General features: G+C 40.3%; 1 protein-coding gene across 1 annotated transcript; it reads right to left on the bottom strand.

Annotated features, from left to right (window-relative positions):
• Positions 1-5,991: 5,991 nt before the first annotated feature.
• On the bottom strand, positions 5,992-23,714 carry AIRE (autoimmune regulator). Its single transcript, XM_020787374.3, has 13 exons — positions 23,173-23,714; positions 22,347-22,521; positions 21,411-21,563; positions 20,976-21,047; positions 20,360-20,493; positions 19,720-19,797; positions 17,628-17,743; positions 16,290-16,386; positions 14,921-15,076; positions 13,026-13,147; positions 9,716-9,812; positions 8,107-8,175; positions 5,992-6,939 (listed from the first exon to the last, which is right to left on the bottom strand). The coding sequence occupies exons 1-13, from the start codon at positions 23,347-23,349 to the stop codon at positions 6,859-6,861; spliced, it is 1,527 nt and encodes a 508-aa protein (XP_020643033.3). The 5' UTR covers positions 23,350-23,714; the 3' UTR covers positions 5,992-6,858.
• Between the last annotated feature and the right edge of the window lie 292 nt (positions 23,715-24,006).

Here is a 24,006-nt window from a genome sequence, read left to right as displayed (position 1 = left end):
ATTTGCCCTATATAGTAGATCTTAATGGAGAGGTAGCATAATTCTGGGGAAATAATAGAGTGCATCCTTCCAGCACAGTTTTGTAGGATTGCAAACTGACCTAGTCCCTCCACAGTGTCAGACTAAGTCCTTTCTAAGCATCAAGGAACAGCAGGGAAGTAAAGCACTTTTCTCTGCAGAGATATGCTAGGCTAAGTCCAAGAGTCTCTTGGACTTCCAAAAGGAGGAGGAGCGAGGGATATAAAACGCCAAGGCACAATTGACATCTAAGGAATACAATGGTTACTCCAGGTCAGTAGTAGGTGAAGGGAAGAATGTAGCTAAAACTACGGGCTGTCATAGATGAAAGTCAGACACCACCTTTGGGAGAAATGTGAGGTCAGGGTAAAGCACGACCTTATGGGTCCTCTTCCAAGGAGGAGCTTCCCGTATCAAGTCCGAGACCAACACCGATGTACAGCCTGAAATGGAGCTAACCTGAGATCGAGGGCTCAACTGCACTGAGTGCATAACTGCAGTGACCTCAGCCAAGGTATTCCCCCAGTCAGGAGAGTGACTGAATTGTGGGGAGGGTGCAGTACCAGGCAAAGGGAGAAGAACATCCTCATCCCCAGACAATAAATCAAGGCATACCGTCTCATGACGAGGCTCTTCCATAGGCGGAGAAGCCATAGCTGGTTTATCCGCAGAGTGTTTGGCCTTGTAACAGAGTGATGTTTTCTCCTTCCTTCTAGAAGTGTCTGACAGTCCTGAGGTCGATTTCAGTGTTGATACTGTACAGTGAGTCAAGGTGGGTTTGGACATCGATGCCGAATGCTTTGGTTTCACTGTCAGTTTAGTCTTATTTGGTGAGGCAGTCTTGAGTTTGGAGAGCGATTTTGAGAGCTATGTGAGGGCTCTGTGGTTTGGGCCTGATTAGGACCCAAGGTCGAGCGCTGAGGTGGTTGTAGGGATTATCGTCAGAGGAAAGATCGTAACTGCTGGAGACAAAGTTTAAGCGCTGGTTTAGTGAGATTTTTACAGGCCTGACATGAAGTTTGGTGTGCTTCACCTAAGCAGAAGAGGCACTGACAATGCCCATCAGAAAGAGTTTCATCTCCTCTGTCCTTATTTTCTCTCTCCCCCCTCTTTTTTTTTTAAACTCACAAAGTGGTAGAATAGAATGGAGGAAGGTCCTAAAGAAATCAAACTATGCTGCAGAGGCAGCAAAAAAGGAAGTGAGGCATTCTATGCCATGGGTGGGGCATATGTGATGGGAGGAAGGTCCTAACGGACACGTGTAAAAGCTATAGAAGATTCTGAGAGTCTCTGCACAGGTGCACTAAAACCCACTTGTGTGCATTCACAGAGACCATGAAGAAGAAGAAAACATTATTGTGGTAAACAATCAGTATACTTACTTGTGTTTTCTCTGAATGTGAAAAGTTGTATGAGAGCCAAATATTGCAAAAGGAATGCTGAGTTAATATGTAAACACAGCTATCAATGGTGAAACAGTAATAGAACTGTAAAATGAAACAAGATGTTACAAGCAGGCTTTGTTCTGATTGTATTAAAATTACATCAGCTCAGCTACAACTTCTGGCAGACACAGGAAGTAACTACTGCACCAATGTTCATTGCAGTAAAATACAAATTTTTGAGAAATCTTTTTCAGGATTTGAAGCAGAATAGGGTTGCCCTCTGCTGGCAGTTGTCAGTCTTGTGCTGGCAGAGCAAATCAACATTCTATAAAATAATTCTAAAAATAGGGCAGCCAAAACAAAAAAAAATATAACTTTAAAACTTTGGCAGCATTATAACGTTTAAACTTCATCAGCACTAAATTTGCCACAGTTGCAGTAGACAGTCTCCTCCAGCAGACATATTTGGTAGAAGTTTGGGTCATGGGTTTTAGAGTTTTATTTTGTTTTAAAGTAAAACTGATTTACCACTACCCACCATTCAGAAATAGGAAACCCTAAACATCCTTGGATTTAAAACAGATCACATAAATCTGAAAAGACCAATCCCGTTTATCTTGAAAGAGAATAGTTTTCCAAATGGTTTTATTTGGAAAGCAAGCTGTGGAAGCTGAAATAGTGATCCTCGAAAAAGATATTTCAAAAGAGAAAAACAGTCACTTTGTTATAAGACTGAGCATACATTGTACTTCACAAAACGAAACATTGTACACATTTGTAGCTGGAGTGAGGGAGATATTTAAACAGAAAAGTCACAGAAACAGACTGAAAATATAAGTTTACTTTAAAGAAAAGAATATTTTAAAGAATATTGTGTCCTTTTTTGACACAAACTGGCCATTGTCATATTCTGGCACTGGGATTCTTTTAATCCTTTTCTTCAGCATTATTCTAATGTTTGATATTAACAATTTGTGATCAATACCACAATTACTCCTGGTCTTGTTCTGGCAGAGAGAATACAGCTTCCCTGTCTCTTCCTTCTAATTATGTAGTCTATTTGATTTCTATATTGGCTATTTGGTGATGTCCACATGTACAGTTATTTGTTTGGTTGTTTGAAGCATGCATTTGTGATAAACAGATTGTTGCCTTCACGGAACTCTAAGAGACATTCTCCTGCTTTGCTCCTGATCCCTAGGCCAAATTGCCCATCATATGGTTCCTCTTTCTTTCCTACTTTTGCTTTCCAGTCACCTATGATCATGGGGTCACAAAGAGTCACAGGACTTAATGACTAAATAACAACAAATGATTGTTTTGGTGTGGGATCAATTTCCTCCTGGATGCTTGCATAAAAGCTTTTGATTTCATTTTCTTCAGCATCTGTAGTTGGAGCATAGACTTGAATGTTGCTAGGTTTTCCCAGAGGCCTGAAGGATATTATTCAATCAGACCCTTTCCTTCTTCCCCTGACTGCCTGTGCTACATTTTGCCTCAGTATTAAAGTCATCCCATTTCTTCTGAGTTTGTCATTTCTATAGTAGAACACTTTGTAGTTGTCTGACTGAAAATATCTCATACCGGTCCACTTTAGTTCACTGACACCAAGTACTACAATGTTTAAACATTCAGTTTCTTGCTTTATGATCTCCAGTTTACCTTGATTCATACTTCTCATGTTCCATGTTCCAATTGCGTGTGTTGTGCACTGTCTCTTTCACCTCTGTGTATTTTAGCCACTAGACATATTTTCATCTTTAATCTAGTGTCGTTAGTGACAGACAATATTCCCTCTAAGCTGCCCGTGCACTTGTCCAAAGCTCCATCTGGGTTGCACACGGGCAGCCAGTTTTTCTTACTTCCCATTTTGAATAAAGCCCCACCCACCCCTGAACATATGGAGCAAGGCTCCCATGCAGCAGGAAAGAAACTTAGAGGGAATGTTGGTGACAGCGCTATAATACTTGTCATTTGCTCCTCCCCAGTAGTTGATTGAGCGCTTTCTGACATAGGAGTCTCATCTTCTGGCACTATCTCTTTCTTCATTTTGGACTGTCTCATCATAGCATTTTCATGGTAACAAAAGTTCAATAGTAGTTTACCTTTGCCACCTTCTGCACCATACTAATAAAAGTTAGCTTATAGTTTCACTGAAAGATCTTCTGCTAATGTCATCTTCAACTACTGCTGCTCTCCACCCTCATCACCATTGGAATTCTCCGTTCTCTTTTGCTGACATGGCCCTGAAGGTCAATTAATCTTAGTCTTGTGCCTCAGTTGTGAACCATCCCATCTTGGGTGACTCTACTAGGAGTGCAGACTCGTAAGGGAGTCTAGCCTCCTAACACCATTGCTCTTGGCTTCTCTGACACATGCAGAGCCCTTCACCATGTTAAGATGTTAGCCCACTGAAATAAATGGAAGGTGAGTTATTCATGATTAATTTTTTTTTACTGTTTTAATAGTTTGGATTAGGGTATGGGATGCAGAAGGTAAAAGGGGGTGTAAGGGGGGAAAAGGGGGGAGGAGGAAAAAATATACTAACATCCAGTCTAATCATATTGCAGTATTAAAATTCAAACTTCGCTTTCTACTATTTTCAGCCTTCCAGATTTTAGTTCACGTTTTGATCTATGTTATTCAAGCACCATCTGGTGACTCTAACCATTTGTAAAATAAGTCCCATCTTTCACTTGCCTTTTGTATAGGACAGTCCTTCATCACTTCTGATAGAATGTCCATTTCTGCCGCTTCCCTTATTTTCTCAGTAAAGTTCCTCTTGTTTTGGTATCACCGTACTTTTCCAATTTTTGGCATAAAGAATTCTGGCTGCAGTGACTATATATTTAACAACACTTCTTTGTCTTATTTATGTTGTCTGGTATAATACTCAATAGAAACAGTTCTGGAGTTGATGGAACCTTACAAAGCAATATTTGTTGTAACACAGTACAGTATGCACTCCTATCCAATATTGTTTCGCTACTCTACAAGTCCACCACATATGATAATAGCTTCCCACGTGTGCTTCACATTTCCAACAGACATTTGATACATCTGTATAAATCTTCGACAATTTTTCCGGAGTCGTATGCCACCTATAAAATATCTTATATATGTTCTCCTTAAAATTAACTGATTTTGTAAGCTTTATATTATTTTGCCATATTATGATTAAATTAACTCCCATTTATTTCAATGGATCTTCTTTAAGTATGACAAAGTCTTATCCAACCTAATTATATCCAACCTAAATATACACACAGTTATTTTTCAGAACAGTAAGGTTATTCATGAAACTTTTCTTGCTTTTTATGATTATCTGGTAGGGAAATGTAGGAAACTACATGGAAATAAAGGAAGTAGTTTGGCATATTCTTCATAGTCTGCTTTTTCAACTGGATTGCCTTCAATGTCTTTAAAAGTACTGTACAGCAAACAGAAATTCAGCTGGTGATATTTTATTCAGACAGTGGTGGGAAGAACTTTGTTTCATGTATTCTCAAAGGCTTTCACAGCTGGTATCTGATGGTTGTTGTGGATTTTTTCAGGCTCTTTGGCCATGTTCTGAAGGTTCTTCCTAACATTTCATCAGTCTCTGTTACCAGCATCTTCAGAGGACAGGAGTCAGAACCAGAGCACAGGCAGAGCTCTGACTACTGTCCTCTGAAGATGCTGGCCACAGAACTGGCGAAACGTTAGGAAGAACAACCATCAGAACACGGCCAAAGAGCCTGAAAAAGTCACAACAACCATCAGAACTTTGTTTTCTTAATTTCTTAATATTGGACACAGGAACAGAGTTACAAAAGTAAAGGCAATGTTAAGGTTGTTTATAGTCAAGCAAACAGTATGAACATAAATAAAGAACAATCTAGGAAATTGAAGAATCTTGTTAGAATTCTTACTTCCTGAAGTCTGCATAGTGTTCCACCATGGGAAACACAGCAGAAACATGCCACTACCATGACTTCTAACCCTGTGAGCATCAATGTCTCCAGAAGCTCAACTATCTTTTGTTTCTGATTTAGCAAAAACAACTCATCTGCTTCTCTTTCTATTTCAGTGTCTAAATTCTTTAATTCTTTAATTTCTAGCTCTTTCTCAAGATGGTGTGCAATTTCTTTGTACTCCTGTTCCCTTTAAGTATCTACAATTAAATCATCTATATAAGCAACGATAAAGGTTTATTTCTGCTTCTGGTATACAAGCACTGCTCTGTAGCATGCCTCCACTCTGGGCGCTCCCACTCAGAAAGAGCAGGCGGTTGTGTGGTAGAGCGGCTATAGTGAGGAGTCTGTCTTGCTTGCAGGTCTCTTAACACATAGTTACACTTACATGAAACAACATTCATTATTTAGTTTTTGCTTAACATTCAAATGCAGCTCCATGGGTGTTATGAGTAATTTCTAAACTATGATCAATATTGCCTTTCCAAGTTTCCAGAAGATTCATGGTGCAGAAACTAAAAAGTTCGTGTGTTCAGCTTTTATTTTCGTACCTGGTACATATAGAAAGATTTGCTACAGGGAGATCCCTGTCGAATCTTAAAATCCATGAAAAGCTTAATAGATGCAAAGAATCATTCAAAGGGAGCAGCAACACTTTATTGTCAACTGTATCAAAGGGCATAGATACTTCTAAAAGGATCAGTAGGAGTGCAGATTTCCATTGATGATAACTTATCAGCATGCAATTCTGCAAAGTTGGTTTGATTAAGCACCTTACAGACATTCATTTCTATAGCAGCCACAAAGAAAAGGACTGGTGGTCATTATGCTTCCAGAAACACCTGAATCTGAAAGTCTACTAAAGCTGAAAAACAATTAACTAACTGACCATTTTTCCTTGAGTGCAGCCTTAGCTATCTTGCTTCCCTTTTTTTAATTCCAGCCTATCTGTTCCCTCTTGTTATACAGTTTCAGCTTCTGTGTGAGACCAAATGTTCTAGAATTCAGGGCTTTCACAGTCATTGATGCCTAAAATTACAAAAGTCTCAACTGACTGTGGAGAATAATCTAGAGAGCATGCCTGTCTCGTCAGATCTGAGCTGCAGCATGGTCTGTTTCAATGACGCGCAGTAAATGAACATTATTTTACTAGAAAAGGAAACACGGAACATACTGAAGGATAGTATTAATCATGCAATTCGGTGAGAAAAGGACATTTCTAAATATCTTGCATATCAATTAATATTCCATCATGTAGTTATCAGCAAGAGATTAGCATGATCAGCTATTCAAGTACAGATCAATTAACAAGTCCATTCTCATGACCAGAAACAAGCATAGAGGTATCAGCTTAATAAAATCATCATCAGAAAGATATAGAGACTATATTGATTTAGTATTGGATCCCAGTGTTTCAGCTCTGAACAACTGCTTTTTGATATTACAGTGACACAGTCAGATCAGTATTTAAACTGTGACAATACATTATCAAATCCAGAGCTCTACGACAATAATCCTTGGTTGTCTGACAAAGGACGTGACATGCTCTGGAATGCCCAATGCAATATCCCATCAAAGGAATTCTGGAGGGGAAAGAAAGACATTTCTATTTTTCTACCTGTGCTTGAATATAATAAGAAGACACAGGATGGAAATGGGGCAGACAATATAGGCAACAGGCAAAGACAGAGATGATCTTATTTTTTTAAAGGACTGAATTCGTTAACTCTGAGAAAATACAATCTAGACATAATTATTTTCTGCCATCCTCCCCAAAAACCCTCTTAATATCACTGTTTTCTATGAATGCCAAGTAATGACATTTAGAGGCCTCTAGATGGCACTCATTTTGCATCATTCTTTACAGCTAAAGAATGTTGTTCAATAAACAAGAGTTGACAGTGCTTCTGAAATGCTTTGCCATTCATAAAACATGAAAGGTTTTGGTTTTCACAGATTTAACAAACATTCAGCACATCATCAACGTCCCTCTCTTTCCTCCATTAGCAACTCTCCATGCAGAAATGAAAGAGGCTTGAACAGAAATAAACAGCAGTCCCATTAGAGTCAGTTCATTCTTTAGCACAATGGAATATTACTAATTGAGAATTATGGATGCTGTTTGTATCAATGTCCACAATCTTAAATGGAAGAAAAGTTCTGAACTGGACAAAATTCCAGGTGTCAAAACACAGACATTTGGGGAGAACTGGGAGGGAAGCAAAAATGTTCCCGATAAATTCCTAGGGATAGCATAGTCTACCACATCTGAAGGCAGCAGACTAGCTTGCAGAGTATAGGGCAATCATGTAGTACACCAACTCCTTGTCACCTATAAGCGTCTGTTGTCTGAGGTGATCTTATTCTGGCAGGCCAGGCCTCTGTGGGAGCTTCTGTTATGTTAATGGATGTGGTAAATACAGTATGTGGTCATGTTACGACTAGAGTGAAATGTGTTGAAAATTATCAGAAGCAACCCAGCTTCTCTATGAGGACTGTAATTTCCAGAACCCATAAAACTGTTAAGTAATGTATTACATCATAAAATCACAGGGATACTATAAGGCAAAACCAAAAAAAAAAAAAAAAAAAGTGGACTTGTCCATGAAAGCTCCATTAAAATATAGCAGTTTGTCTTTAAAGTGCCACCATATTTTTGACACCTTTATTTTTCTTTTGGCTTTATGTGATATGCAAGCACAGACTAACACAACTACCTCTTCAAAAACTACAACTAAGGGATATATTACCTCCCCTAGAAGAGAATCCAGTGCATCTTTGTTCAGAATAGGTTCAGTCCCAGTAGAGTCTTCCATGACCTAGGATGTAAAATAGAATCTTATAGAGCTATCCTATGTATTTTCTACTCAGAAATAAGTCCCATTGAATTTAATGAGACTTTTAAGCCCAGCTAAATATTTATTCAGGTTCAGCCTCAGGAACTGAATTATCAATGAATCATATTAGAGGTAGAAAACTGTGGCCTTCTAGATTTTTTCAACTGCGACTCCCCTCGCTTCTCAACACTGGCAATGCTGGCAAGGATTGCTGGACGCTGGGAGTTGCAAGTGGAAGACACTTGGAGGGCCACAGTTGCTTCTGATGTAAATGCTGGCAAATGCAGTCAGCTAGGAAAAGTTCATTTGGGTTGGGATGATGTAGCTTGCAGTTAAGGTGAAAACAACACTTTTCCAGAGAAATGGAGCTCTGTGAGGGCCCTCACTTGTTCATCCAACTACAGCTTTCATTTCTAGGTGCTGTGCTTTTCGGGAAAGGGTTCTGCAGGTTGGAAGTAGAAAGAAGCCAAATAGGTACTGACTGGCTAGCTGCCAGCGAAGTCATTAAGAACTCATCCTTCTTGCCAGCAGAATTTTTACAGAAAAATATAGTATAAATGAACTGGTACATGAGTGAATGTGAAATTGATGTTAATGTTGAAAGAGGTGAGCAAGGGTCATTGTGAAGGTATTGTTTGTACTGCAGTTCCCATCTGTCTTAGCCAATATAGCCAATGGTGATGAATATTAGGGGTTACACTCTAGCAATATCCAGTCCGCTGTATTTTGCCCACCCTTGATGTAGATACTAGACTAGTACAAGCATGATATGATCTTGCTGTTATATTCAACAGAGAAACAGCAATATCGTGTTCAGCTTGCACACACTAGAACTCGCTTTGCCATGTGATCAAAAGCAACTGTCGCCTTCGCTGCTGATACCAGTGCTACTGCCTGTCTCTTCAATATGGGCCATATTGAGGGAAGAATTTGCAATGGAGTCGAAAGAAAGGTGGTAAAAACTGTTGTTAATAACCATGCTTTTACAACAGGCTGGAACAAGTTGCGTTCTGTGGATTTCACTGTACAAAAAGTTGGTGGGGGAGATGCCATGTTTCACCACTCATAAAATTAGGAATTGCACATAAACCAGTGGTTCCCAGATTTGAGATCTTAGAAAGTTTTTGACTTTAACTCCCCAAACTGTAGCCAGTATGACCAGTATTTTGTATTGTTTGCATTTTTAGTGGGGACTTTTAGTGGGTGGGGAGTGTTGGGGGATTTTTTAGTGGGTGGGGAATGTTTGGGGAATTTTATGTGTGTGCATGTGTCTGGTCTCTGGGTGTCTGTGAATTTCATTGTATGGGTATACTGTGTATATACTTACAATGACAAATAAATAAATAAATAATAAAATAAAATATTTAGGGAAATGCAGAAATGTAGCCCAAGAATAGTTGGGGACCCAGATTTTGGTCATCACTGACATGGATCAGCTGTGGCTCTCCCAGAGTTGCTGGGTTGTCTTTCACTTTTACACACTGACCACAAACAACACTGGAAAAATTACAGAGATGCTGACCTTTACTGTTCGTAAGGCTGGAGCATTCAAGTTTGGTGTTCCTTCCAAGCTCACAGTTACAGGGTTGCCAGAGCAGGACTTGCACATCAAGATTCCACTGGAACACAGAATAATGAAGATGAAAAGTACTCCTTGAAGAGGTATGCATATGTTTCACAAGCTACATGGAAGAGGTTAAATCTGGTCAGGACCACCTGAGTCAGTGGGAGAGGGAGACTCTTTGTGAAGAGCATTCAATTTCTCTTTTTTTTCTGGCACATTTTCTGTAAAAAGGGATCTCCTGTCTGTCTCAAATATTCAATTATGTGAGCTCCACCTGCTGTCTAAAGTGGTACAGACTCTTGACACATATAGCCCCTCAGTTGTTTTATGTAAAAAATAGCCTTAAGACAGTGGAGAGGCAGTGGTGCAGTGGGGTCTTGACTTAAGAACAGCTCGAGTTAAGAACATTTTGACTTACAAACCACTCTCATAGGAAAATATTGACTTGACTTACATACTTAGATTTGAGTTACAAACTGAAAAAAACCCACGTGGGAGGCAGGGAAAGTGCAAAATTTGAACTTTCAGTTAACTGTTGGCCAGTGAAAAGGGTGCCTGTCTGCTTCCTCACTCCTCCCAGCGTTTAGAGAGTGGATTGGGAGACAGTCTTCAGACTGCCTGGACTGTATTTTCCCTGCCTTCCCTGAACCTTTAGTGACCTAAGGAAAAAAAAAAAGAAACAAAATATCCCCCTCTAGTGGTCGAAGGCAGAATAGCAGCTTCCCATTAGTTTCTATGGACGGAAAAGAGCAGATACGGATCAAATGGTTTTCAATGCATTCCTATGGGAAATGCAGATTTGACCTGAGAACTTTTTGACTTGAGAACGCCTTCCAATATGGATTAAGTTCTCAAGTCAAGACCCCACTGTATTTGTGCATCCATATGAATTAAAATTTACTTTCAGCTGCCCAGTTGAATCAAACATTTGTTTTAGCAGATATCAAATTCACCATGCTACTGAGACCAGCTTCCACTTCTGTGGAGCAGCACTGCAAGCAGAGAGTTAAACACCCACACCCACCCACCCCACACAGAGGAATATCAGTTCTATTGGTTGTTGGAAGACAGCTGGCCTGAGTGCACACTGTGGGCTTCAGGGCATGTGGCTTTGTTGCAAAATGCAAGAACAGCTCTGTAAAATGCTGGGTTTGTCACTTCTGAGATCAAACACTTGTCTTAAACTCCTTCCTGGAATTATGGAATAATAGATTATCTTCAGACAAAGTTTCAGTGGATTAGCTACACTGATTTAACACATTTGGGTCAAACCATAAGCAGGCCAGTCCCCTTGCTTATCTTCCTAGGTTGCAGCAAAATTCAAAAGGACAACATTTACACAAACTCCCATTCTAAGTGGCCCCTCTTTTTTATAGCGCCTATCTCACATTCGCCTTTAGTGCTATGACCTAAACTGGTGGCAGCTGATTCCCATTGTGTTTAGCAGATTGGGGAAAGGCAGGGACACACTTATATATCAGAGAAGTGAGTACACCCCCTCTCATTTCATAAATATTTTAGTATTTCTTTTCATGTGACCACACTGAAGAAATGACACTTGGCTACAATTTAAACACACAGCCATTAATGGCTAAACCACTGGCAACAAAAGTGAGTACACCCCAAGTGACAATGTCCAAATTGGGCACAAAGTGTCAATATTTTGTGTGGCCACCATTATTTTCCAGCACTGCCTTAACCCTGTTGGGCATATAGTTCACCAGGGCTTCACAGGTTGCCACTGGAATCCTCTTCCACTCCTCCATGACAACATCACAGAGCTGGCGGATGTTAGAGACCTTGTGCACCTCCACTTTCCGTTTCAGGATGCCCCACAGATGCTCAATAGGGTTTAGGTCTGGAGACATGCTTGACCAGTCCATCACCTTTACCCTCAGCTTCTTTAGCAAGGCAGTGGTCCTTTTGGAGGTGTGTTTGGGGTCATTATCATGTTGGAATACTGCCCTGCGGCCCAGTCTCTAAATGGAGGGGATCATGGTCTGCTTCAGTATGTCACAGTACATGTTGGCATTCATGGTTCCCTCAATTAACTGTAGCTCCTCAGTGCCGGCAGCACTCATGCAGTCCCAGACCAGGACACTCCCACCACCATGCTTGACTGTAGGCACAACACACTTGTCTTTGTACTCCTCACCTGGTTGTCACCACACACGCTTGACACCATCTGAAACAAATAAATTTATCTTGGTCTCACCGGACCACAGGACATGGTTCCAGAAATCCATGTCCTTAATCTGCTTGTCTGCAGCAAACCGTGTGCAGGCTTTCTTGTGCATCATCTTTAGAAGAGGCTTCCTTCTGGGACGACAGCCCGGGAGACCAATTTGATGCAGTGTGCGGCGTATGGTCTGAGTGCTGACAGGCTGACCTGACACCCCACCCCTTCAACCTCTGCAGCAATGCTGGCAGCACTCATACGTCTATTTCCCAAAGCCAACCTCTGGATATAACACTGAGCACAGGCACTCAACTTCTTTGGTCGATCATGGCGAGGCCTGTTCTGAGTGGAACCTGTCCTGTTAAACTGCTGTAAGGTATTGGCCACCATGCTGCAGCTCAGTTCTGGCAATCTTCTTATAGCCTAGGGAGGCCATCTTTATGTATAGCAACAATTCATTTTTTCAGATCCTCAGATAGTTCATTACCATTAAGTGCCATGTGGAACTTCAAGTGACCAGTCTGAGAGAGTGCGAGCAATAACACCTGCTCCCCCTTCACACCTGAGACTTGTGACACTAACAGGTCTCATGACATCAGGGAGGGGAAATGGCTATTGTGTCTAGTTTGGACATTGTCATTTAGGGGTGTATTCAGTTTTGTTGCCAGTGGTTTAGACATGAATGGCTGTGTGTTGCATTATTTTGAGGAGACAGTACATTTACACTGTTATACAAACTGTATACTCACTGCTTTACATTGTAGCCAAGTATCATTTCTTCAGGGTTGTCACACGAAAAGATATGTTAAAATATTTATCAAATATGAGTGGATGTACTCACTTCTGTGATACACTGTACATACACACAGCCAAGCATTCTTGTTCTACACACACACACACACACACACAGAGAGAGAGAGAGAGAGAGAGAGAGAGAGAGAGAGAGAGAGACATTCAGACCCTTTGGCTCTGGTAGGGAAGCAAGTATGAGTGGGATAGTAGGGGGCTGCTGAGCTGCTGCAACACTCTGTTGTCCCAATGGATCTGTCACCACTGATTAGTGATTAGCTTCTTCGATATAACTGACACCTGATTTGATCTGCATGGGCAGGAAAATGGCAGAGCCAGTGGAAAGCCCTGAAACATTTATTGCAGTAGATCATGTCTCCTCCTTTCTGGCATACACCACACTTGTCACCATCTGTCCGTTTCTGAAAAGAATAAAATCTGAAATCAGTTTCTCAGAAGACATGTCCTATTTTAACCCTCCAGAGTTGCCCTGCATTGCCTGTGTCTTCTTTTCTAAATTTATGTTTATCTGGTTCACTGTAATTTATTAACTACTGGCAGACAGGGTAATAGGGAACATATCATTTATCTGTCCTTACACTTATTCAGGAATTACATTTGTTTTCTGCTTTTTCTCCCCTAAGCTCAAGCTGGCAGACATAGCTAGTGTTCTTTTCCCCAGCATATCTTCAGGCTGTATGTAACTGGCCAGCTCAAGATCACATAAGGTAAAGGTAAAGGTTCTCCTTGACAATTTTTGTCCAGTCGTGTTCGACTCTAGGGGGCGGTGCTCATCCCCGTTTCCAAGCCATAGAGCCAGCGTTTTGTCCGAAGACAATCTTCCGTGGTCACATGGCCAGTGCGACTTAGACACAGAACGCTGTTACATTCCCACCTAGGTGGGCCCTATTTATCTACTTGCATTTGCATGCTTTCGAACCGCTAGGTTGGCGGGAGCTGGGACAAAGCGACGGGAGCTCACTCTGTCGCGTGGATTTGATCTTACGACTGCTGGTCTTCTGACCCTGAAGCACAGGCTTCTGCGGTTTAGCCCAAGATCACATAGTGGCATTCAAAGTTTAGAGACAATGGCAATGATGTGACTCTGATCTTCTAAGTTCCAGTCCAGCACTCTAGCCACTATATTACCCTGGCATCATCTGGCAGTATTTCCCCTCTTCCCCCTGTTCTACCCATCCCTTATTGTGATTCTGATCATCAGCACTGAAGGCTGCAAAGATCAAACATAAATGGCAATTGACCAATGAAAAACGGGAACCAACCATCAAAAGAGCTAAGAGCTACTTCACACAGACCTATTTTCTTGCATGGGTAAAATTTCCTTGTAGGAATCGATATACACTCTATATGTCCCTTCATTCATCCCCCAGATCACCATTTTGGCTATTGCAGACATACATTTTGTGTAACTGTCACAAGAGAGCTAAATGTTGTTGCTTATTTTACTCTCAGCAAACACTGAGAGAGTCAGGGCTTCTCCATGGATACCCAACAAAATAAATGCATGCATTTCATCACATGTGGCTATATATACAGGACATAAAATAAATGCATGCATTTTCATCACACATGACTATATATATACAGGACATACAGAAATTTCTTACATTTTTATGGCTGTCCCAGTCAAACTTGTGAGACAGAGACTCAAGGAGGGAACCTGAAATCTAAATAAAACTTGGACTAGAAGAAATGTTGTAGATTCTAATATGCTAGAATTGCTAGAAATCATAGGAAAACATGATCTGCAATTCTAAACATTGAACACTCTGTAGATTCCTGTTGTCCCAAACACAAAAGCTATGACTGAATGTCACCAACTTTGGTCATCAATCTTTGTTACGTCTGAGATCAGGGCTAGGGTGCCTATGGGCCTCCAAATGTTGTTGGATTACAAGATCTATCATGCCTGAGCCCTGGCCATTTGGTGAGGGCTGATGGGACTTGAAGTCTAACAGCATCAAGAGGGCCACTGTGCCTCTAACCCTGTTGCAGATTAAACTCAAGCAACATTTTCCTTCTGGTGATTCTTCATATTGTGCTATAAATTTATTACCTGCCACATGCAAGCCCCTGCAAGAGAGAGGAAAGGCAACACCTTGCTTTACCACCTCCCACAGATTGAAAACCCATTGACGCATGTGGAAAATCCTATGGGAAAGTGGGCTACTGACCTGCTGTTTCTCCATTCCCACGCTCTGTGTTGCTGCTGGTATTGCCACAGGCACTGGAGACAGGGAAGGCAGAGGCTGTCTGAAGGAAGTGCACACAGGTTCTTTGATGAGAACTCTCCTTCCATCTTCAGTCGTCCTCTGAATGTAAACAGCACCCTGATCAGGTATGAGAAAGAGAGATCAGTGCTATTCCAGTGACACTGAAAAAAACCACAAAATTCTGAAGACACCATATGTTTCAGCTACAGTATTTGACAGTCATGTCAAATAGCCATTTTAGGGCAAGGGGGGCACCTCTAGAGAGATGTCATTTTTGCAGTTGTTTAAGCTCTTTAAAGACCAAAGAGCTAGACTGCATCTCTGAGCAAAATTCTGTCCTTATGAAAGAAAGATGAAGACAAAGAGCAGATGGTATTTTACTGGCTGAAACGAAGCAGTACGTGCTGCCCTGTGTCCACATACAGCTCTGTTACTGACTGGCAACTGAATCCTATTTTAACTGTGGTGATGGGAACTGGCTCCACCACGTCTGAAGGCAGCAGACCAGGAGGCACAGAACAACTTTCATGACACATACAATTGTGTCCTCTAACACCCAGCGGTGGCCTTTGACCTTCAGCATCTGGTGCCTGAGGCTGTGCTGCCTCTGCTTAATGGATAAGCAGCAAACAGCCTTAGGCCAGGGGAATTCTCATCCATTCTTGACAGCCCAGAGTGACAACCCTTCCCCATTACAGTTAACACATAAAGCACAATCTTCCCTTAACCAAGGTGGACTTGTTTGATATTCAGACATTTTTAAACAATGGTCAAATCACACATTAAGTCAAATGCTTATTTCCCCCCCCCCCCCATTACAACATTATCTCTCCATGCAAGGAAATCTTTCGTTTCATAGCTGGGTGCCTGAGACATCAAGAATGCAAACCGCATTATCTCCCACTTGACCAATAACAAAATAAAAGGAAGCTAATTTGCCAAATGCAGACTGAAACAACAAATGATCAGTCTTTTCCTCCGAGGGTGCACTGCTTCCACTGCTGTAGAATCAGTATCTAGTCTAGACAGGCCTTAAATGTTTTGTTTCAAAATTGGAATTAAATTTCCGTTTGGTTTGAGGCAGCTTTTGAGGCAGCTCCATCAGTGCTGGAAATTTGGCCTCTTGGAGGTTGCCCATCCAAAACTATCCCTAATGACTCTGAAAAGAGTTCTGCCACAAGTAAACCTTGAAATAAATACATAAACAAACAGGGAACCCATTTGAAGTGCTTCCTACAGTACTTTTGCTTACATGAGAGAGGAAGAGAGATACATGAATAGACAGTGAATTACTAGGTTCTGGAATGTTAAAAAAATTATTCAGTTGTACCTGAGCTTGAGAAAGTGGCTCTGTGTTGCTCTGTTCTTCATTACGTTTGTCTTGTTTCGCCTTTCCTGGTGAACAGGAACCACACCTCCATGTTCCACTGCCCAGAAACCCAAATAGAATAACAAAACATAATAACATGCAGAGGCTAGGGAGGGAGAAAGACCATTGAGAAGTATAATTCTGAACTTCTGGAAGTGCAGAAGAAAAATTTAGCCACATGAATGAGTCACTGCACTAAGGCTTCCCCACTTGGCTTGATCAGTATCTCTTGCACACTACAAATCTGGTAAGAAAGTTATTGTTGCCCACACTCTGAAAGATTCACACATTGCAAAAGCATTATAGGATCATATCCTGTGAAAAGAGCTCCTGTCAGTAGAAGAGTGTGTGCTAAACTGAACTAAAAAAATATTCGTAATCAACAGGACAGATAAGAGATAAATTCTGAGATCAATAAAATTCTGCACTTCTACTACTGCTGAAATTAATGGCATTATGACTATAGCAGAGACCACATTACCAAATGTTGTTGAAAATACTATGGGTTTGGAGTGGGCTGATTTGTATTTATTTTCATTGATCAGATGATGCAATATGAAATACCTGGAGCCCTCTTCCTCAATCAGTAACTTTTCCTCTCCACCAGGGAACCTTTTGCTTTTCAAAATTTCAAATCCTTTCAGATTGATTCAAGCATGTGAACCAATGCAGAAAAGGAGGATAAGGTGTGTGTGCACACACTCAAAGCACCTTCCCACCTTCCCCTCCAGCTGGTGCCTCTTAACTCATTAAAGTAACAAGCACACACAGGGCAGCACCAGCACACACTTTTGCCTAACAAAACTTCTCTCTCAAGTCTCTTCTGATTTTTAATTTTAAGCCTTTCCTCCTGGGCAACACTTAGGTTTGTTGTTGTTGTTGGTGGTGGTGGCGGTGGCGATGACGATGACAATGACAATGATGATTATGATAATAATAATAATAATAGTTTAACAGCTTTACAATGCAAAACCTCAATGCAAAACTAAAAACAACACGCCACAAAATAACATAAGAAGTTACACCCCCCAAAAAACAGCAATAAACAAGTAACTACAAGCAACAAGTCATAGATTACTTTTTAAGCAATCGTTCCAAGCCTTGTGCAATGCACATGCTTTTGTTACATGTTATATTTTATGTATGTTTAATAGATGACAGTGGGAATTCCTGTAATCAGCTGAGGAAGTAACTGCAGTGAGTACGAAGTGGGGGGGGGGAACACCCTGAATTTCCCCACCTCCCAGTTAAATAGATAATTCCCGGTGGACCAACACTCATTCACAGAATTGTCATTACCTGGGAATTTCTGTCAGTGGTGGGACAAGGCAGGCAAGATGAAAAGCCCTGGGGCATCCATCACAGCAGATCAACTCTCCACCATCCCGGCAGACTGCGCATTCATCATCATTCTTCTGGCCCAGCAAACCGTGGAAGAATTCAAGCAAAAAGAACACACAGTTTTCAGCCAGTTTCTGTCCATATAGCTAAAGGGTACAACACCAAAAGTGCCTTCCACCCAGACCTGTGTTCTCTACCATTAGCTCCACTTACAAAAACACCTAAAATTCACTCTGCTCTACATACAGAGTAAACAAACAAAACAAACAAAGCCACCCATGACCACAGTCTAATAGATAAAATACAGGTAGACAATCTCATGGCTGAAATACAAATAGAAAAGGGGACAGGGATGGGTATGAGGAGGAAAGAGAGAAGCAAACCAATCAGCTGTTGTAGCTGAACAGTGTCAGGTACAGATAATACACACAACCTGGCAGCCTTTAGTCCTCTGGTCAATGGCACCGGTTTCTCTGCTTATCCAGGACGCCAAATGTGCTAAATGCCCAGCACCCTCTGGTCACTGTTAGCTGCATGTTGAGGGACATACCCCATTTCTATGAATACTGAGACTGGGTTAGTTCAAACCCCAGCAAGATTTAATAGGATAGTTATCCATGTATCTGCCCTCTTCACATAGTGCCACATCAAGAAGAAAGCAGCTAGTAATTCTGGTCATTCTTGCAACAGAATCTGACACCATATGATTGCTACCCTTTAATCACTTCCTATATGAAACAGAACATACATTATTTTCTACATTTTTATTTATTTGCTCATGAGACAGTTTTGATAGGCTGTTTATATGACATACACTGGCCATAAGGATTGAGTTTTTGTAAGCCTTGCTAATTTGCTGTATTTAGAAACAAGGGCTGAAACCAAAAACCTACTAAGCAAAGTATTCACCAGTAAAGTCTGAGGTATAAAATGGATCAGAGTTATGAATTGTTATAACTGCTTTGAAATATCCGGGAAATTCCATTTTTCTAGCAGTAGCATAAGACCTGTCAAGGGAAAAAAATGGTTTGCCTGATCCAGCCCTGCCCACTGATGAATCTGGCACCAATTTAAGTGGTTAAGGAAACCTGGGACTTCCCAAGTGAGGAGGAACTTTCAGCAACGGACAAACATATGCTTTGGCTTAAGTGACAAGAAAAGGAAAACTGCTGAGCTCAAGTACAAGGTTTCAGTAATAAGGTTAGCTCTCCTCTCAACATGCTGCACCATTGTGCCCACCCTCTTATGACATTTACAATGCATTTTCAGTATACTACAATAAGAGGACGAATGAGAAATAACAAAGCAAATGAATGAAGACCAAATAAACCATATGAAATGTAGAAAGTCAGAACTGGTCACATAATGGAAAATTAAAAGTCCAGATAATGACAGCTGATCACTCAAGCTAAAGAATTTAGAAAATAATTAATTGACTGAAGAACCTTGGAAGCTGGTTTGGATATAGCGCAATGTCATTGTTTAGAGCTGCCATATTTGAAGTCAGGACAGCCATGACACCATCCATCCTCTAGCAGAAGAGGAGCAATAAGAGGGAGAAAAAGAGGAGGAAGAAAAAGAAAATCATAACAGTGTATATATATATTTTTCCTATTAATATGTTCCTTCTCCTGTTTTTTTTAAAGGTCAGTGTAAGTCTATTTTGAAAATGCCCAGCTTTTAAGAATTAAATTATCAAACTCATGAAGATGGGCTTATTGGAATTGGACTGCAAAGAGCATGGTTCAAATCCCCACTCAGCCATGAAGCTCGCTGCATTTTAGGCCAGTTAACCTGATTTACTTCCTGGGCAAAGTTAATCCTATCTATGTAACTCAAACTCCTTCTAGGAAAGGTAGATCCCAAATATGATAGATAATATAAGAAAATATTATTGTTGAGCATAAAGGTGAAGAATGTATATTACTAAAACAAGAAACATCTCACCACAGAACATCCCCAAGACAGGGAACTGTACAAAAAGCAGACCAGAGAGAAAGTAAAGTAAAATACTTAAGAATTCTGATGGATAGGATATTATTCTTGCTACCTGCTGCAGAGCTAAATCCCCAGTGTGAAGAGATGTAGTGCATCTTCCTTCCTGCAAGTTTGCTTGTTGATGCCCATTCTGAAAATGATACAGGCCAAGATGTATAAATGAACATGCTAACTAAGACTTCAGTCAAAAACACTTTAAGGCAGGGGTGAGTAACTATGATTCCCTGCCCCCACAGATGTTTTTGGCTTACATCTATCAGCTTTAGCCTACACAGCCTGTGGTGATGGAATATGGAACTTATAGTCCTACAACTTCAGGAGAATCACAACTGCCCACCCACCAGACACTGTGGGAGACTAACTGTGGGATTGCTCAGTGGTTTAGGCATCTGACTAAGGAGCCAGAGGTTGAGAGTTTAATTCCCCACTGTGTCTCCTTGACAGGGACTTGATGATCTATAGGGTCCCTTCCCACTTTGCAGTTCTAAGATCTAAGATTAATTCTTAGGACTGTATAGGATTGCACTTCTATCTAAGAGCCACAATGCTCTGACATAGGAAAGAACTGTGCGGTTGCCACAAGCTTGCCAGTAGCTGGAACTTGGTGTGCTACAAATAAGCCAGCACAGCATACAACATTCTTTATTACAAAAGGAACCTAAAAGTGAGAATGGACTCTAAGGGTAACATACATATTCAGGAACCTGCGATTCTCTGACTTTTGTGCTTGTCTTCATTTCACAAGCTTTGTTTTTCTCTTCGGGCTCTTTCAGTTTGCTTGATGTATACAATTCGCCACCAACTTTGATATATTTCTTAATATCATCTGAAAAAAGCAAAATAACATTGGCTTTACATACAATCAGAACTGGGATTTAATATTGCTCTTGTTCTAATATAGCAGATTTGTTTTAGCTATATATTAAATGTTCCTTGTCAATATATCTTATAGAGATTTAATGCAATAGTGTGGGAAAGTAGAGGTACAGAATATAAAACATTATAGGTGTAGCTATCACTACGGTACAATGAATAGCATATTGGATATGAATGTGGTAGACCTGAGTTTGAATCTCTACACATCCATAAAGGTTGCTTGGTGGCACTGCCAAATTATTCTCTCTCAGAATAACTCAAGCCTCAGGATCTTTGGTAAAATAAGATTTTAAACACTGAGCAATTCTATAACCATACTAAATAACAAAGAATAGATTTTTGTAATATTTGAGTGAGATGTACATCGGGCAACCGGATGAGAATAGTTCTGGGCAGACGAGGGAATCAACACATAGAAAAAATTATGCCTACCATTTGAAACAAGGAAATGCTGAATTTCAACATTTTCTGATTTCTTCACAGTTTTTGGCTTTGGAAGGTATCCTGTTGGTTTGTAGGACAAAGTTACAACATTTAAAACATTATACATCTTTTTTTCAAAATGAATACAGCTTACATATTCTGTTTAGATAATTAAAATGGTCTGGACTGTTGTCAAAATTGGACGCACCATTTGCATACAAATGTTAATAAAAATTAAAATAAATGTTGGATGACACATGCATAGAAACACACATTCCTTTTCAAAAGAAGAAAATGCATTGGGCTGGCATTAAGACTGAATTCTCTCTCAGAGGCTTTTGTTTTGTCTGTGCTTTTGTGGGGTGGGGAATGTCTGTTATTCTTTACTGTTCTCATCTAAATTCTAACATCCACATGGGATACAGTAAAATCCAACAGTTTTACCAAGATGTGAATCTCCTTTTGATGAAGATTGAGATATATGTGGTGATTCTTTCTCCTCTGCTGCTTTCCTCTTTCCTTGAGGCTTGTATGGTGTCAACGTTTTACAACTGCTTGGGAATTTCTTTGCCCTGCGATGCCTGCTAAGGTCCATATCTGGAAAAAAGGAAAATACCAGAGACTAGGTGAGATGCTTGCCTGGATCTCAAGAATCATTGTCTAAGAAAACTGAAGACAATATTCATTTCCATAGGCGTGTAGTATTATGCAGCAACACACACAAGCTACCAGGGATGTCTTTTGTAAGCAGGTGTTATCAAACAACAACACAGTGTTTTCCCTCCAGCAGCCATTTTAAATATGAAGAAATGTGTTTTGTCTTCAAATAGGTTTAGCAAGTTGCTTGTGACTGGAAACTTTAAAGAAAGAAGGAAACACACATACACAAAGATATATAAAGGATTAATTCCCAGCGCCATAACTAGCCATTCCGAGACTTGGGTCAAGCAGCACACTCTCCCACTCCTTTTGCCATCAGCATGGGTGCAAGACCCCCCATGAAAAAGGAGGAGAATTTGGTACTCACCCCAAAACAAAGGAAAAAAATTGAAAGCAAACAGGGTCGGAGGTGTTGCTGTTTATTTTCCTAACACTCACCAGTTGATTCACCCCTAGATTTTGTGCCCCCTAAATGTTAGTGCCCTGGGATATACAGTAGCCTCAGTTGTCTTACCCTAGTTATAGTTCTGTTGATTCCAGATCAAGTTGTGTGAATTTAAGATCTACTTAAATCCCATTTAAAACCCATTGACTTCAAATAATTTAGTTTTGATCCAATACATGAGTTTTTACAGCTGAAGTACATACAGTACATTCCCTATAATTTGCCTTTAAGGGTTACCTCTGTTTCTTTAAGGCTATGAGGATCTTTGCTAATACCTTTAGGAAAGCTGTTTCGAATGCACTGGAGCTTGGAGTACCTCTCCATGTTATAATTCTTGAAGAGGACCCTCCAGAAGTCCTGGATGGCAGGTAAATCCTGGTTCAACAACCATGTCAACATAGCATGAAAAGCCTTGTGGCAGCCTTCCTTTTCTGTCAGACAGAGAGTGTCCTTCAAGAAGAAATAAAAGGGAGATAAACAAAGCAAATTTAACCGCAGAAGTGATTCAAATGATGCCATAATAAACTAAAAACATAGACTTCAGAGATATTTGCTTTCCTCAGGAGACGGAAACTGAAGCTACACTGGAAGTCTCAACATCCCAGCTCCATGTGGTGGAAACAGGTACGGTCTTGGATTTGTTTTATAGATGTAAAATCTGATGCTACAGTACACCACTCAAGATCAACCTATGATGAAATTACCAAATAAAAACTCAAGGGATTTTTTTAAAGCTAAAAAGTTGGACATGGGCTGTACACTGATTTTATATAAACTAAATGTGCAGTGTATATCTTATTGCATTAACAAATAGAGGTCGGAAGTTCACTATGCCTCCTGGGAGATGAGCCAGTCTCTTCCAGATGAACTTTGGCAAGCTGCACAGTCCCAGGATGCCTTCAGAAAAAGGGAATGGTAAACCACTTCTGAGTAATCACTACCTAGAAAACCTGGTAGAGGGTCACCATAAGGAATCAACTTAATGACACATAATTATTAATATTAATTTAAAAATTATATACACACCACTGAAAAATGTAGAAATATTTCAGAACTATCAACTATTGAATTAAATGGTTCAGAATTATTTTTCTTTCTCACCTTGAACATCTCTTCAGTGACAACATCATAATCTGCAAGTCCATGAAGTAATGGAAATACATCATCCACAGCCATAGAAATCTCTGTACGATAAAGCTTCAGCAATTTCCGCAGGTCCCCCTCTCCCAGTAATTTGTCAGAGCTAATCATCCTGGGACAAACTGCGATATTCAGCATTCAGGAGCCAAATAATTGAGTATCCATCTGTTGGGGTCATTTTTTGTCAGATGGCATTCGTCAACATTTACTAAAGACACCTTGCAAATAAATTAAGTTTTGGTCTCAGTTGAAGCAAACCTAATAAAGACAATGGGATTTACATCAGGGATGACTAACAAGCCCCATTAATTTAAATGGGCCTACTCTAGTTAGGAGTAACACTGGACGAATGCCTTAATATCTATATTACTCTTGATGTTTAGATACAGAGACTGCAATAGTAAAAGCCCCCCAGAAAAATAAGCAATATTCTGAGAGTTTAAAATCTACGCTGTCCACCCATCTATCCTTAAAATTTCAAATCTGCAAGTACAGCTTCAAAAAAGAAATCCATATATATATACTGTATATATAATTGTCATGCCTCTCTTCACTAAACACTAAGTGCTCAGTTTTCATTTATTTTGCCCACTCTGCCTTGACTAACAAATGAGGGAAGAAGCACAATTCCCCTTACCTGTCATGTCTCAGACACAATATTGTATCTGTTTTCTGCAGTTCCTTGTGCTCTTTATACTGCGCAATCTGTGGAATAAGATGGGGGCGAGGCGGGTGGCGTAACTAAGAATACTTAGTGAGTAAAATGAAGAGAATCTCAGCAAAGAATCTCTGATT

Source organism: Pogona vitticeps, chromosome 3 (assembly GCF_051106095.1).
Source record: "Pogona vitticeps strain Pit_001003342236 chromosome 3, PviZW2.1, whole genome shotgun sequence".
In the NCBI taxonomy this organism is placed as follows: Eukaryota; Metazoa; Chordata; class Lepidosauria; order Squamata; family Agamidae; genus Pogona; species Pogona vitticeps.
Note: the sequence above shows the minus strand (reverse complement) of the source record. Positions and strands in the feature narration are given on the sequence as shown.

What these genes read in the sequence shown, in the direction of transcription:
- AIRE (XM_020787374.3), bottom strand. Translation starts at nt 23,349, where the DNA reads ATGCTGAATATCGCAGTTTGTCCCAGGATGATTAGCTCTGACAAATTA. An exon ending in TGGGAATGGAGAAACAGCAG is followed by an intron (nt 13,148 to 14,920) that starts GTCAGTAGCCCA and finishes TATTCTTTTCAG; the next exon opens with AAACGGACAGATGGTGACAA. An exon ending in CAGCCTTACGAACAGTAAAG is followed by an intron (nt 8,176 to 9,715) that starts GTCAGCATCTCT and finishes TTTACATCCTAG; the next exon opens with GTCATGGAAGACTCTACTGG.